At 42.4% G+C, this 12,570-nt stretch overlaps 1 protein-coding gene across 1 annotated transcript in view; it reads right to left on the bottom strand.

Moving 5' to 3' along the window:
* LOC145348606 (complement C4-like) overlaps window positions 1-9,061 on the bottom strand; it is a 275,511-nt gene extending 266,450 nt beyond the window's left edge. Inside the window, exons 1-2 of the mRNA XM_080196782.1 lie at window positions 9,003-9,061; window positions 2,250-2,442 (exon numbers count right to left, since the gene is read on the bottom strand). Coding sequence (XP_080052908.1) covers window positions 2,250-2,442; window positions 9,003-9,061 — 252 coding nt within the window. The remainder of the gene's footprint in view (window positions 1-2,249; window positions 2,443-9,002) is intronic.
* Window positions 9,062-12,570: the final 3,509 nt, after the last annotated feature.

Genomic DNA, 12,570 nt, shown 5'->3' with positions numbered 1-12,570 from the left:
GGTACCTTGTCAAACGCCTTCTGAAAATCCAGAAACTGGATTTACTGGAGTTCTATGAGGATGTGTCTAGGGCAGTGGATAGAGGAGAGCTGGTGGATGTGGTCTTTCTGGATTTTCCCCTACCTTTGGGAAAAGATGTTGACTGTCTAGCTGATCTATACCCCCCATTATTTTATAGATCTTTATAACGCCACCCCTAAGCCCTCTATGCTCCAGAGAAAAAAGTCCCAGTCTATCCAGCCTCTGTTTATAACTCAAACCATCAAGTCCTGACAGCATCCTACTAAATCTTTTCTGCACTCTTTCTAGTTTAATACCCTTTCTATAATAGGGTGACCAGAACTGTACAAGTGTGGCTTTACCAATGTCTTGCACAACACTTAATATAACACATAAACACTTAATTCTTCCCAATTGCTTATTCTAGGTTCAGTGGGGTATTGTGCTGTAGTGGAAGTTGGCTCACCAGTGGTCAACAGTGGGTTCTTTTGATCTTGCCATTGGCAGCAGTGTTTCCCATTGCATACACTATTGGCCGGACCATAAAATCCGCCAATATCAACGGCCAGAAAATCTGGCCAAGTGTGTTTAGTCTTTCAGTTACCCATTTGTGTATTTCTTTGATTTCTTCTTAAAGGCAACTATGCTATTTATCTCAGGTAATAATTGAGATGGTCAGTTCCTCATTTGTAGCAATCTCTTGGTAAAAAGCTGAATGCGCTATTGAATTTATTAATGACTAGCTTCTGTTCATGATAGTAGCTGGAATTATCAGATCACCCCCAGCTGGAAATATGTGGTCCTACTGCTGTGAGTAAAGGCCGGAAATTTCTGGTCTCATATACCCAGCCACCAGAAAAAAATGTAGAATTTGGTGCTGAGCTAAATCTCCATTCACTGCAGGGTCCCAGAGAAACCCAAACTCTTGCCAGAGAATTTCAGCTCGAGATTTGGTTTTTCACTGAAAGCAGTAGCTGGAGGAAACAACACTGTAGAATTCCAGCAGACAAGTTCTTACTCCTACACAGGGTGGCACGATCTTCCAAAATGTATCCAAAGATGTGAAGTTTAGATGGATTAGTCATGGTAAATGTACAGGGTTATGGGGATGGGACTGTGGATTGGATCTAAGTAGGGTCTTCTTTCAGCGAATCAGTGGTGCTCGTTGGGCTGATGGCCTCCTCCAGCTCTGTTGGGATTCAGTAACTATAGTTATTGACCATTCAAATAAGGAAAACAGCTGATTTATATCCACTCTGTCCATAGCCCTCATAATCTTATACACCTCAATCAGGTTCCCCCTTAGTCTTCTCTGTGACTGATCCATCTAAACTTTTCATCTTTGGATACTAAGGGGCAATTTAGCATGGCTAATCTAACTATTCTGTTCATCTTTGGACTGTGGGAGGAAACTGGAGCATCCAATGGAAAACCTCGCAGACACAGTGAGAACAAAAGTCACCCAAGTCTGGAAATGAACTCAGATCTCTGGGGCTGTGAGGCAACAATGCCAACTATCATGCTGCCCATGAGGGATACAATTTTAAGGAAAGAGGTAGGAGGTTTAAAGAGGACTTGAGGAAATACTTTTTCACCCAGAGGATGGTGAAAGTCTGGAACGTGCTACCCATGGTAGAGTAGTGTATCTGGAAAACCTCACAATCTTTAAGAAAACAACCTGTCTCTCTTCATACACCAGGCGATTCATTCAATATTGCCTGTGTTACCACAATGTCCCTAAATTAATTTAAAAATGTACAAAAGCAACAACAAACATGACACAAACAAACAAGTCTCATTTATTGTAGTAATCTATCATGCAAATAGTGATTGCACTGCTCTATTGCAATATAAATGTTTCAGCTTAAATTATTGATTTTATAATTTGCATCCTTGCTTTCAAATCTCTTTTTAGATTAGCCTTCTGTGTCAAATTTATCACACTCTATCACAGTCTGGCATATCTATGCTCCTCAAAAATTGCCAATTATATTTTTAATATTGGTGGCTTCTCCTTGTGTCGATGAGATTTCATTTGTCGTTCCCTAAGCCTCTCCACCTAAATGTCCACTTTTGACATCCCTCTTCAAACCTACCTCATTGAAGAAGCTTTCAGTGATCTGTGTTTCCTGCTGTATTTTCTCTCAGATAAACCATGCCAACCTGTTCAACAGAGTACTCATGTTGCAGGCATATTTGGGAATCAACAGTTTCAATTAGAATTTGATTCTGAAATGTTAGGTACTCACTGTGATAGTTTTATTCTCCTGATAATTGTTTCCAGGGTTCAGTGTAAATGAAGCTGTCTCTGAACATTTCTTTCTTTTGATGAGATCCCAGCAATAAACTTGGAAGTTAACAGTGCCTTCTGCATCATGTAACTGAATACTAATACTTTCCTCCACCCCAGTATGAATTATGTTCGGGCCAATAATTAAGAAGCTGAAAATAAAATGAGATAAGAAGCTTTATTTAATTCCTCCTAGCAAGATTTCACTGGTTGCTTAATTCACATAAACAGGTTTTGGGAGAGAACTAATGTCAAGAGGAATCACATGAGTAGTCTTATACATGTGATAGTATTTTGCTATTTTGATGTAATTTGCGTTTAAGGTAGGGTTGTTTTAAGAGGAATTCTTTTGTTGCAAGAATTAATTTGTCTGGTAAGCATGTGCCATATGAGCACCAGCTGTGCTAAGGAGCGGGGTGCTGGCCAAAGTCAGAAACAGAGCAGGTGAAAGGCCCTGTGCTCTTTAGTAATGCAATAGCACCTGTGAATAGATGCAGCAGTGCAGCCAGACTAATACAGTGAGACGCATCCTTTAATTTTGTGGCAGCACAGTGGTTAGCACTGCTGCTTCACAGCACCAGGGACCCAGTTTCAATTCTGGCCTTGAGTGGGATTTGCACACACTCCTTGTGTCTGCATGGGTTTCCTCTGGGTGCTCCAGTTTCCTCCCCAGTCCAAAGATGTGTGGGTTAGATTGATTGGCATAATAAATTGCCCCTTTGTGTCAGCGGGGTTATAAGGGCAAATATGTGAACATACAGGGATGGGACCTGGGTGGGATGGCTGTTGGTGCAGGTTTGATGGGCCAAATGGCCTCCTTCTGTATTTTAGATTCTATGATTCAAATGTTAAGAAGGAAGTAACCTGATTTTATCCAGGACTGTGTTACTTTGTAGAGTTAATATACCATTTGTTTATTTATGTTCTCCTCGGATTTTAGGTTTGCACAGTCTTATGATTTTTTTTGATTAGGTTGGTTGACAGATACAGCATTATTGGTTAATGGGAGGAGTTAAGCTTGAAGGAACAAAACAGTTTCATTTTTATTTTAAAATACAAGAAGTTGCTCCCAGAATGCTGGACGAAAGCAATGTCTCTATCTCCCTCTCACTCTCAGGCTTCCTGAAAGCTTCAAGCCTGGTAACGCAAATCAAAGCGAGTATGCCTGGGTTTTACTAACTAATTTTAAAAAAAGGTTTAAAACTACAAAAAAAATGTTTGTTTGATTGGAACAAATAGTAATTGGTTAGCAGTTACAAAATATATCTTGTCATGTTTAAGTATTGTTCAATTGTTAAAAGTTAAGCTAATATATTAGTTATGGTTAAACTGAGTTGTCAAATAACATTTGTTTTGATACAATCTCACAGATTTTTCAGTAGAATCATGACTGGAGTGAAATATCCTCACATTAATGCCAAAATAGAAAAAATGATAGGGCTTATTCTGGCATCATACTATACATCAGAGTTTACCCTCAAAAAAAAGCTGGGGCTCTTGTCAGGATTAAAAGCTAAATGACAGTGGGTGTTGAGGTATTGTTAATATTCATGTCGAGAGGGCGAGAATACAAGAGAAGGGGTGTACTTCTGAGGCTGTATAAGGCTCTGGTCAGACCCCATTTGGAATATTGTGAGCAGTTTTGGGCCCCATATCTAAGGAAGGATGTGCTGGATTGGAAAGGGTTCAGAGGAGGTTCACATGAAGAGATTGTCTTATAAGGAATAGCTGAGGACTCTGGGTCTGAACTTGGAGTTTAGAAGGATGAGGAGGCATCTTAACTTACAGGATATTGCGAGACCTGGATAGAGTGGATGTGGAGAGATGTTTCCACTAGTAGGAAAAGCTAGAATCAGAAGACACAACCACAGGCTGAAGGGACTGTCCTTTAAAACAGAGTTAAGGAGAAATTTCTTCAGCCAGGGAGTGGTGAATCTGTAGAACTTTTTGCTTCAGAAGGCTGTGGAAGCCATGTTGTTGAGTGTCTTTAAGACATAGACAGATATGTTCTTGATTAATAAGGGGATAAGAGGCTATGGGGAAAAGGCAGGAGAATGGGGGTATATAAAATATCAGCCATGATTCAATGGCGGAGCAAACTCGATGGGCTGAGAGGCCTTAATTTGCGTCTATGTCTTGATGGTCTTTGAGTGTTTTGTTTCAGTGTTGCATTTGGATAGTTTAAATAAGGAGTGGAAAAGATTTTTCTGAGTGTGGATGAGGTCAATCAGAGCTGTTTACAGAGAGTGGTTCAAAAAAACCTTTTGGATTGGCAAATAAATTGCATTTGATTGTACCTGAAGTGGCAGAAAGGCAGAAATAATTTCACTGATAGCTCAGCATTTAAATTTGCTAGAGACAAAGGCTGAATCATTGGAATTGGCTAGAATTCAATTACAAATGAAAGAGTTGCAACAAGAAGAAGATTTGAGACATCTGGAAAAGAGTTTATTTAGTTTAAGTTGCAATTAAAAGCAAAATAAAGGGAAAAAGAGAGAGAATTATAACCTCACATATTGGAACAAAAACTCCACTTGTAATGATGGAAAAACAAAATGCTAAAACTGCAAGAGTAGAAATAGAAATGGCAGATGATTTGAGTTGTTTTATAAATCAATGTTTGGGGTTGTTGATATCAATTTCAATCTGCGTTGGATTGAAACTGGGTACAAGGGAAATCCTCGGGTGGTAAAGGCAAAGGCAACTTCATTGCAGATAATATGGAAAGCTTCTGTCAGATTAAAGGGAAATGTGAGTGTGGAGGAGAAATAAGAAATCTGAAATGTTTTCATTGTAATAAAGTTGGACACACGAAGATGCAGTGTTGATGGTTTTAAAAGAAGCACAGTGAAGACAGACGTATATTAAATTGAAAAGGGAGATAATGGCTGAAACCAAAGAGGTGCAAAAGAACATGCAGCCTGTTCAGGTCTTGGGTGATTTTTCTCTCTCAAGAATTTATTTATTTATGGGCATACAGTTGACCTATGTGTAGCCAGACTTAAAAAATTAAAATATTAATCAGGGACCTGGCATGATGGCTTTGCTTGTGGGGGCAGAGGCCATTGGTGTCTGGGGCTGTTGCAGTGCCCCTTGGGCAGTGCCAGCCTGTCAGACTGAAATTCCCATTCTGGTACCATTGGGTGGCCGGAATCAGGAGGCCATTGATTGGGGGAGGCGGGAAGGATGGGTGGGGAGGCAGTGCACATTCTCCAATTTCCCAGTGGGGCAGTGGCCAGCTAACCATGCTGGTGCAGGTTCCTCGGGCAGGATTTCCTACTTGTTTGGCATTTAGTTTTTTTCTGTGAAAATCATCCCCACAAGGTGTTTTATTGTTGAGGTTCATAAGAACTAGGAGCAGGAGTAGATCATCTAGCTCCTCGAGCCTGCTCCGCCATTCAGTAAGATCATGGCTGATCTTTCTGAGAAATCAGCTCCACTTACCCGTTTGCTTGCCATAATGCTGAGTTCTTTGTCTATCCTTGCTTTAAAAACATTCAATGAGGTAACCTCAGCTGCTTCACTGGGCAGGGAATTCCACAGATTCACAACCTTTTGTGTGAAGCAGTTTCTCCTCAACTCAGCCCTAAATCTGCTGCCCTTTATTTTGAGGCCATGCTGCCTAGTTCTATTTTGACCTGAGAGTGGAATCAACTTCCCTGCTTCTATCCTGAGCGCTCCATGATGCAGAACTCTGTATGCTATGTGCTGTTACTAGGGATATACATGGCCAAACATCAACTCAGTATAAAACGCTCTTTGGTCTGCCTGAAACTTGTTGGTGTCCAGTCAACGAATTGATCCCAACCGAGTGTTGCAAACTTGCACATTCCAAAGCAACTGACACAGATGGGCAATGGGAGAGGTTGCAGCATGCTGCTGTGCAGAGGGACCTGGGTGTCCTTGTGCAGGAATCTCAAGGAATTGGTTTGCAGGTGCAGCAGGTAATTAAGAATGCAAATGGAATTTTGTCCTTCATTGCTAGAGGAATGGAGTTTAAAAACAGCGAGATAATGTTGCAGCTGTATAAGGTGCTGGTGAGGCCACACCTGGAGTATTTGTACTGTTTTGGTCTCCTTACTTGAGAAAGGATATACTGGCATTGGAGGGGGTGCAGAGGAGATTCACTATGTTGATTCTGGAGTTGAGAGTGTTGGCTTATGAGGAGATACTGAGTAGACTGGGGCTATAATCATTGGAATTTAGAAGAATTAGGGGGAGATCTTATAGAAACATATAAGATTATGAAGGGAATAGATAAGATAGAAGCAGGGAAGTTGTTTCCACTGGCAGGTGAAACTAGAACAAGGGGACATAGCCTCAAAATAAGGGGAAGCAGATTTAGGACAGAGTTGCGGAGGAACTTCTTCACACAAAGGGTTATGAATCTGTGGAATTCCCTGCCCAGTGAAGCAGTTGAGGCTACCACATTAAATATTTTTAAGGCAAGGATTGTATCCGCCTCTACTACTACTACTTCTGGCAGCTTGTTCCAGACACTCACTACCCTCTGTGTGAAAAAGTTGCCCCTCTGAACACTTTTGTAACTCTCCCCATTCACCTTAAAACTACGCCCTCTAGTTTTACATTCCCCTATCTTTGGGAAAAGTTATTGACTGATCTGTGCTCCTCATTATTTTATAGACCTCTATAAGGTCACCCCTCAGCCTCCTACGCTCCCAGTCTATCCAGCCTCTCCTTATTACTCAATCCACCAGGTCCCACTAGCATCCTAGTAAATCTTTTCTGCTCTCTTTCTAGTTTAATAATATCTTTTCTATACTAGGGTGACCAGAATTGCACACAGTATTCAAGCTTGGCCTTACCAATATCTTGTACAATTTCAACAAGATGTCCCAACTCCTGTATTCAATGTTCTGACCGATGAAACCAAGCATGCCAAATGCCTTCTTTACCACTCTGTCCACTTGTGCCTCCACTTTCAAGGAGCTATGAACATGTACCCTTACATCTTTTTGTTCTGTAACTCTGTCCAAAGCCCTACCATTAACTAAGTAAGTCCCGCCCCGGTTCAATCTACCAAAATGCATTACCTCGCATTTGTCTAAATTAAACTCCATTTGCCATTTGTCAGCCCACTGGCCCAATTGATCAAGATCGCATTGCAATTGGAGATAACAAAGAACAAAGAACAAAATCAGCCCAGGAAACAGGCCCTTCGGCCCAACGAGCCCGCGCCGCCATCTCAACACCGCCAGTCCACCTCTCTACCCATGACCCCTATCTAATGTTTTATGGCCATCCAGATTGAGGGAAACTGATTTAGGGACAACTTATTCCTGCCAATCAGCCTAACAGCACATCTTTGGGGTGGGGGAGCAAACCGGAGCACCCGGAGAAAACCCATGCAAGCACGGGGAGAATGCACAAACTCCCACAGACACCAGCCCAAATCCATGTGTCTGCACAGCAATCAGCAATAGTCACTGAGCTCCATTTGCCACGTATCTGCCCAATCAACCAGCCTATCAATATCCCATTGTATTGCCAGACACTGCTCCTCACTGCCTGCCAATCCAGCCTTCTTGGTGTCATCAGCAAATTTGCTGATCACTCCACCTACTCCCTCTTCCAAATCATTTATATACACTACAAAGGGAAGAGGTCCCAGTACTGAGCCCTGCGGCACACCACTAGTGACAGACTCCAGCTAGAAAAGGACCCCTCCACTACTACTCTCTGACTCCTCTTTGCAAGCCAGTTCTCTACCCATCTAGATACCTGACCACATATCCCATGAGCTTTAATCTTCTGTACCAACCTACCATGAGGGACTTTGTCAAACACCTTACTGAAATCCATATAGACGACATCAACGGCTCATCCTTCATCAACTGTTTTTGTCACCTCCTCGAAGAATTCCACCAGATTCATAAGGCAAGACTTCCCCTTGACAAAGCCATGCTGTGTATCCTTAATCAGATCGCAACGCTCCAAGTGCGCATACATCCTATCCCTAAGAATCCTCTCCATCAACTTACCTACCACTGACGTTAAGCTCACCGGCCTATAGTTACCCGGGCTATCCCTCCTACCCTTTTTAAACAACGGTACCACGTTCGCTATCCTCCAGTCCTCTGGGACCTCACCTGTGTCCAAACTTTCTTCACTGTCCACTGTACCACCAATCTTGGTGTCATCTGCAAACTTACTAACCATGCCTCCTCTATTCTCATCTAAATCATTAATATAAATGACAAATAACAGTGGACCCAACACTGATCCCGCAGGCACACCACTGGTCACAGCCTCCAGTTTGAAAAACAACCTTCTACAATCACCCTCTGGCTTCTGTCTTCTCCAGTCTAAGGGCAGAACATTTGAAGAAGTCTGTAGAAAATTTGGACAAGACAGTAGAAACTTCAGCTGATAGACACAAACATTGCTACAATCTAGGCCCTCATTTGTTTCCACACTTTAATAGACTGTTTCAGATCAAATCTTTTACATGGAGACAGGAAATTTTAAAAATTCCATTCTGGTACTTCTGACTTACATCAATTCATGGAAGATTTTACATTTTCAATTATGCAAATAAACGTTAATGGAAAAGTGGAACCTAATTGAACTAAGGTGATCGTTTTGGATAGAATCGGTTAGACACAAATCATAGAATCATAGAAGCAGGGGTTCTTCCTCAAAATCGCAGGTATTTGTACTCGGGGATTGGAAGTTGAATTATTGTACTTACGAAGTTGCTTGTTCGGTTACTGATGCAGCCGCAAAAAGGCACAGTAGAAACAGAAACATTCTCACGGATCAAATGAAACCCACTTTATCTGAGGCATTAATAAACAGCACTGAATTTATCTGTAGACTTAAGAACAAATATCAAAGTCACTTGTCCATGTAAACTGAGACAGTCAATAATATTGATTCAAGATCAATTATTTACTTTGTGCCGTTCTATGTTGGCATCTACATGATTTGCTAACGAGTTCTAAAATTAGACGGCAAATCTAGATAGATTGACAAGGGACAAAATAATATTTTTATTCATTCAAGGGATAAGGGTGTCACTGGCTGGGCAGCATTCATTGCCTATCATTAATTAAGCTCAAACTGAAAGCCTTGTTAGACCATTTCAGAGACCATTTAAGAGCTAACTATGTTGCTGTGGATCTGGAGTCTCATGTCGACCAGACCACATAAGAATAGCAGGTTAACTTCCCTCAAGGACATTTAGTTAACCAGATGTGGTTTCACAGCAATTGACGATGATTTCATGGGCAGCACCGTGGCACAGTGGTTAGCACTGCTACTTCACCCCACCAGAGACCCAAGTTCAATTCCTGGCTTGGGTCACTGTTCTGCATGTTGTCCCCGTGTCTGCGTGGGTTTCCTCTTGTGCTGTGGTTTCCTCCCACAGTCCAAAAGATGTGTAGATTCGTTTGATTAGCGATGCTCAATTGCCCCTAGGTCAGGGGAATTAGCAGGGTAAACACAGAGTCTGGTTGGGATTGCTGTCAGTGCAGGCTCAATGGGCCAAATGGCCTCCTTTTGCAGGCCCTGCACTGTAGGGATCCAGTGATTATGGGAATCATTTGGCTTCTGCTTCAATGTTTTGTTTTGAAATGGTGGGATTCGAACATGGATCCCAACTGTGCTGGTTTGGGCCTTTGGATTACTAATCCTGTGCCAAAACAGCTATGCCACTCTCTCCAGAATACTAGAACAGATTAAAAAGAACAGGAGACTTATTTGGGATGCAGGAACTGGTTGGATTAAATGTCTTACATCTGTATTTTACATTGCATGCAATTTCAGTAATGTTTTGACACCCAAGTATTTATTGTTTCATGACCAGTGCCAACTGACTTAAAATGTTCACAGAAAAGAACACAAAGGGCCCAATTTTACCATCGTGTTGCACCTGTTTTTGGGCAGAAAGACAGGCTTGAGGTGAGTTGTATGATCCATGACCGCCTCAGTGCCAGTTCCCCCTTTATCAAGGCCTAAAAATGGCTATGATCAGGACCGCACGACAGCCATTTGAATTCATTTGCATGTATTTAAATTAACTTAATAGGCTGAACTCCCAACTTTACTGGCACTTTCCCTTTATCACCAAGTTCGCCCATCCGGAATCGGCACGAAATAGACATGCTCCATACAAGTCTGATACGGGTGCTCCTTTGGTGATGAGGTAAGTGCCTAGCGTCTGACAGCTTGAGATTGGTGGAGAGTGAGTCTGCTACCATTCTGCCTGAGATCAGTGTGGTGGGGGGAGAGGGTCCACTGCCACTCTGCCTGAGATCGGGCAGGGGGGCCGCAATCAGTTTGAGTGGCAGGATGGAGGAGGGATAACAGGGTCAGTAATGTTGGGGGTGCTGGGGGGGGAAGGCATCCGCTCCGGGAGGGATGTAGTCAGGGAGCAGCATTCTATCATTTTTTTTTCTGCGCCAATCAGAGCTGCAGGATTTAGGGCGCATTAAACCCCACCTACAGGCTTGTGCAGCACAATTCGGACTTGTTGATATTTTTACAGGCAGAGTGCATATGGGGGAGACTTAGCACTCCTAGTTTCAAGTCCACCCAGCACCTTAGGTGTCATAGAGGTCAACTTGTTCATGCCACCTTTTTTTTGAAACCACTAAGCTAATCCCAGTTGCCTGCATTTGGCCCATATTCCTCTATACCCATCTTACAATCAAAATTGTAAAATAGGGCCCAAGAAGAGCAGGTCTAACAAAACTGATTGAATTGTTCGAGGAGGTGACTGGGTGTGTAGGTGAGGACAGTACAGTTGATGTAGTCTACCTTGACGTCAATCACGCTTTTGATACCTTGCCACATGGAAAAATTGTCAATTTTGCAAACAGCATCCCAATAGTGGTTGAGTGACAGGCTACAGAGGGTAATTGTCAAAGCTTGCTTTTGTGACTGGAAACCTTTAGCTAGTGGTGTACCATGAGAGTCAGTGAGGGCCCCTTGCTGTTTGTAGTGCATATTCATGATTTGATGGGAATTTGGGAGTGGTGATCAATAAGTTTGTAGATGATGCAAAATTGATGATGTAGTGAACAGCGAGGAGGAAAACCTTCAGTAACAGATGGGCTGATCAGATGGTCAGAACAGTGGCAAATGGAATTTAATGCTGGAAAATCTGAAGTGATCCATTTTCGGAGAACAAACAAGGCAAAACAAGTCATGTCTTCCCAATACCTGCGTGGATTTCCTCCCACAGTCCAAAGATTTGCAAATTAAGTAGATTGGTTATGCTGAATTGCCCCTTAGTGTCCAAGGATGTGTAGGTAAGGTGAATTAGCTGTTGCCATGATAGGGATCAGAAACCCCAAGGTATATTATGAAGTTAGACTAAACTATTTGTTATGTTGGCTTTAACGTGAGGATTTCACTCACAGTCTGATCTGCCGACACATTTAGGAAGCTTCAATCAAACAAAAGTCACCTACCAATAATGTTTATCTGTTACAAATGAAACAGAAGTGTTTGCATCACTATCAGAGGAGGAATCCAGGAAGTATGATGAAGTGAAAAAAGATCCATCTTTGGTGCATATGAACTAGTGTTACGCAGGGGAGGTTGATCTCCTGTCTGAGAACTAACACTCAACCACTCCCTTCCTCTCTTCCTGATCTGTTAAAGAGATCAGCATGGACTAGTTGAGCTGAAAGCCCTATTTCAACGCTATATTGCGCAAAGACTCTATGTTTCTGGTGAGGAATGTGTTTAGAATTGAGGCTCCGTTTTACACGTGCCGATTTGTTTTGGCAGCAGGCAGCTCAAATGCTGAGAATGCAGGATAATGACTGATTTTAGCTAATGGTGTGTTTTTCTAAATAGAGTTCATGGGTGGAATTTTACCATCACGTCATGCTTGTTTTGGGGTGCAATAAAGTGGTAAAGCTGGGTGTGAGGCGATTAGCACAATCTGCACCTGTTTTTGTGCCACTTTATCAAGGCAAAAAAATCGACACGATCAGGAACCTGCCCAAAACAGGCGCGGCATCAATTTAAATATTTTTGCATACATCGCAATACAATTAATTAGTGAGCAACTGAAAGGACAGCAAGACCAGTTGTTTACATCGCAAAAGCCATCTCTTGATCTGAAAAGGGAGTGAATTTGGAGAATGGGAGAGGCAGATAGGTTAAAGAATGCTGCTTTCCCCTTGCCCAGCAACACATACTGCCATCTTCCCCCCAATCCCACACTCCCCCCAGCAGCACAGCCCTCCCCCACCCCATCCCCTCCCACAGGGCCCCCAGCAACACAGCCCATCCATATCCCCTCA

The sequence above is a fragment of the Carcharhinus amblyrhynchos genome, chromosome 9 (genome assembly GCF_965287045.1).
Source record: "Carcharhinus amblyrhynchos chromosome 9, sCarAmb.v2.hapA, whole genome shotgun sequence".
Lineage (NCBI taxonomy): Eukaryota > Metazoa > Chordata > Chondrichthyes > Carcharhiniformes > Carcharhinidae > Carcharhinus > Carcharhinus amblyrhynchos.
The sequence above is the reverse complement of the archived record's forward strand: the minus strand, read 5'-3'. Positions and strand labels throughout refer to the sequence as shown.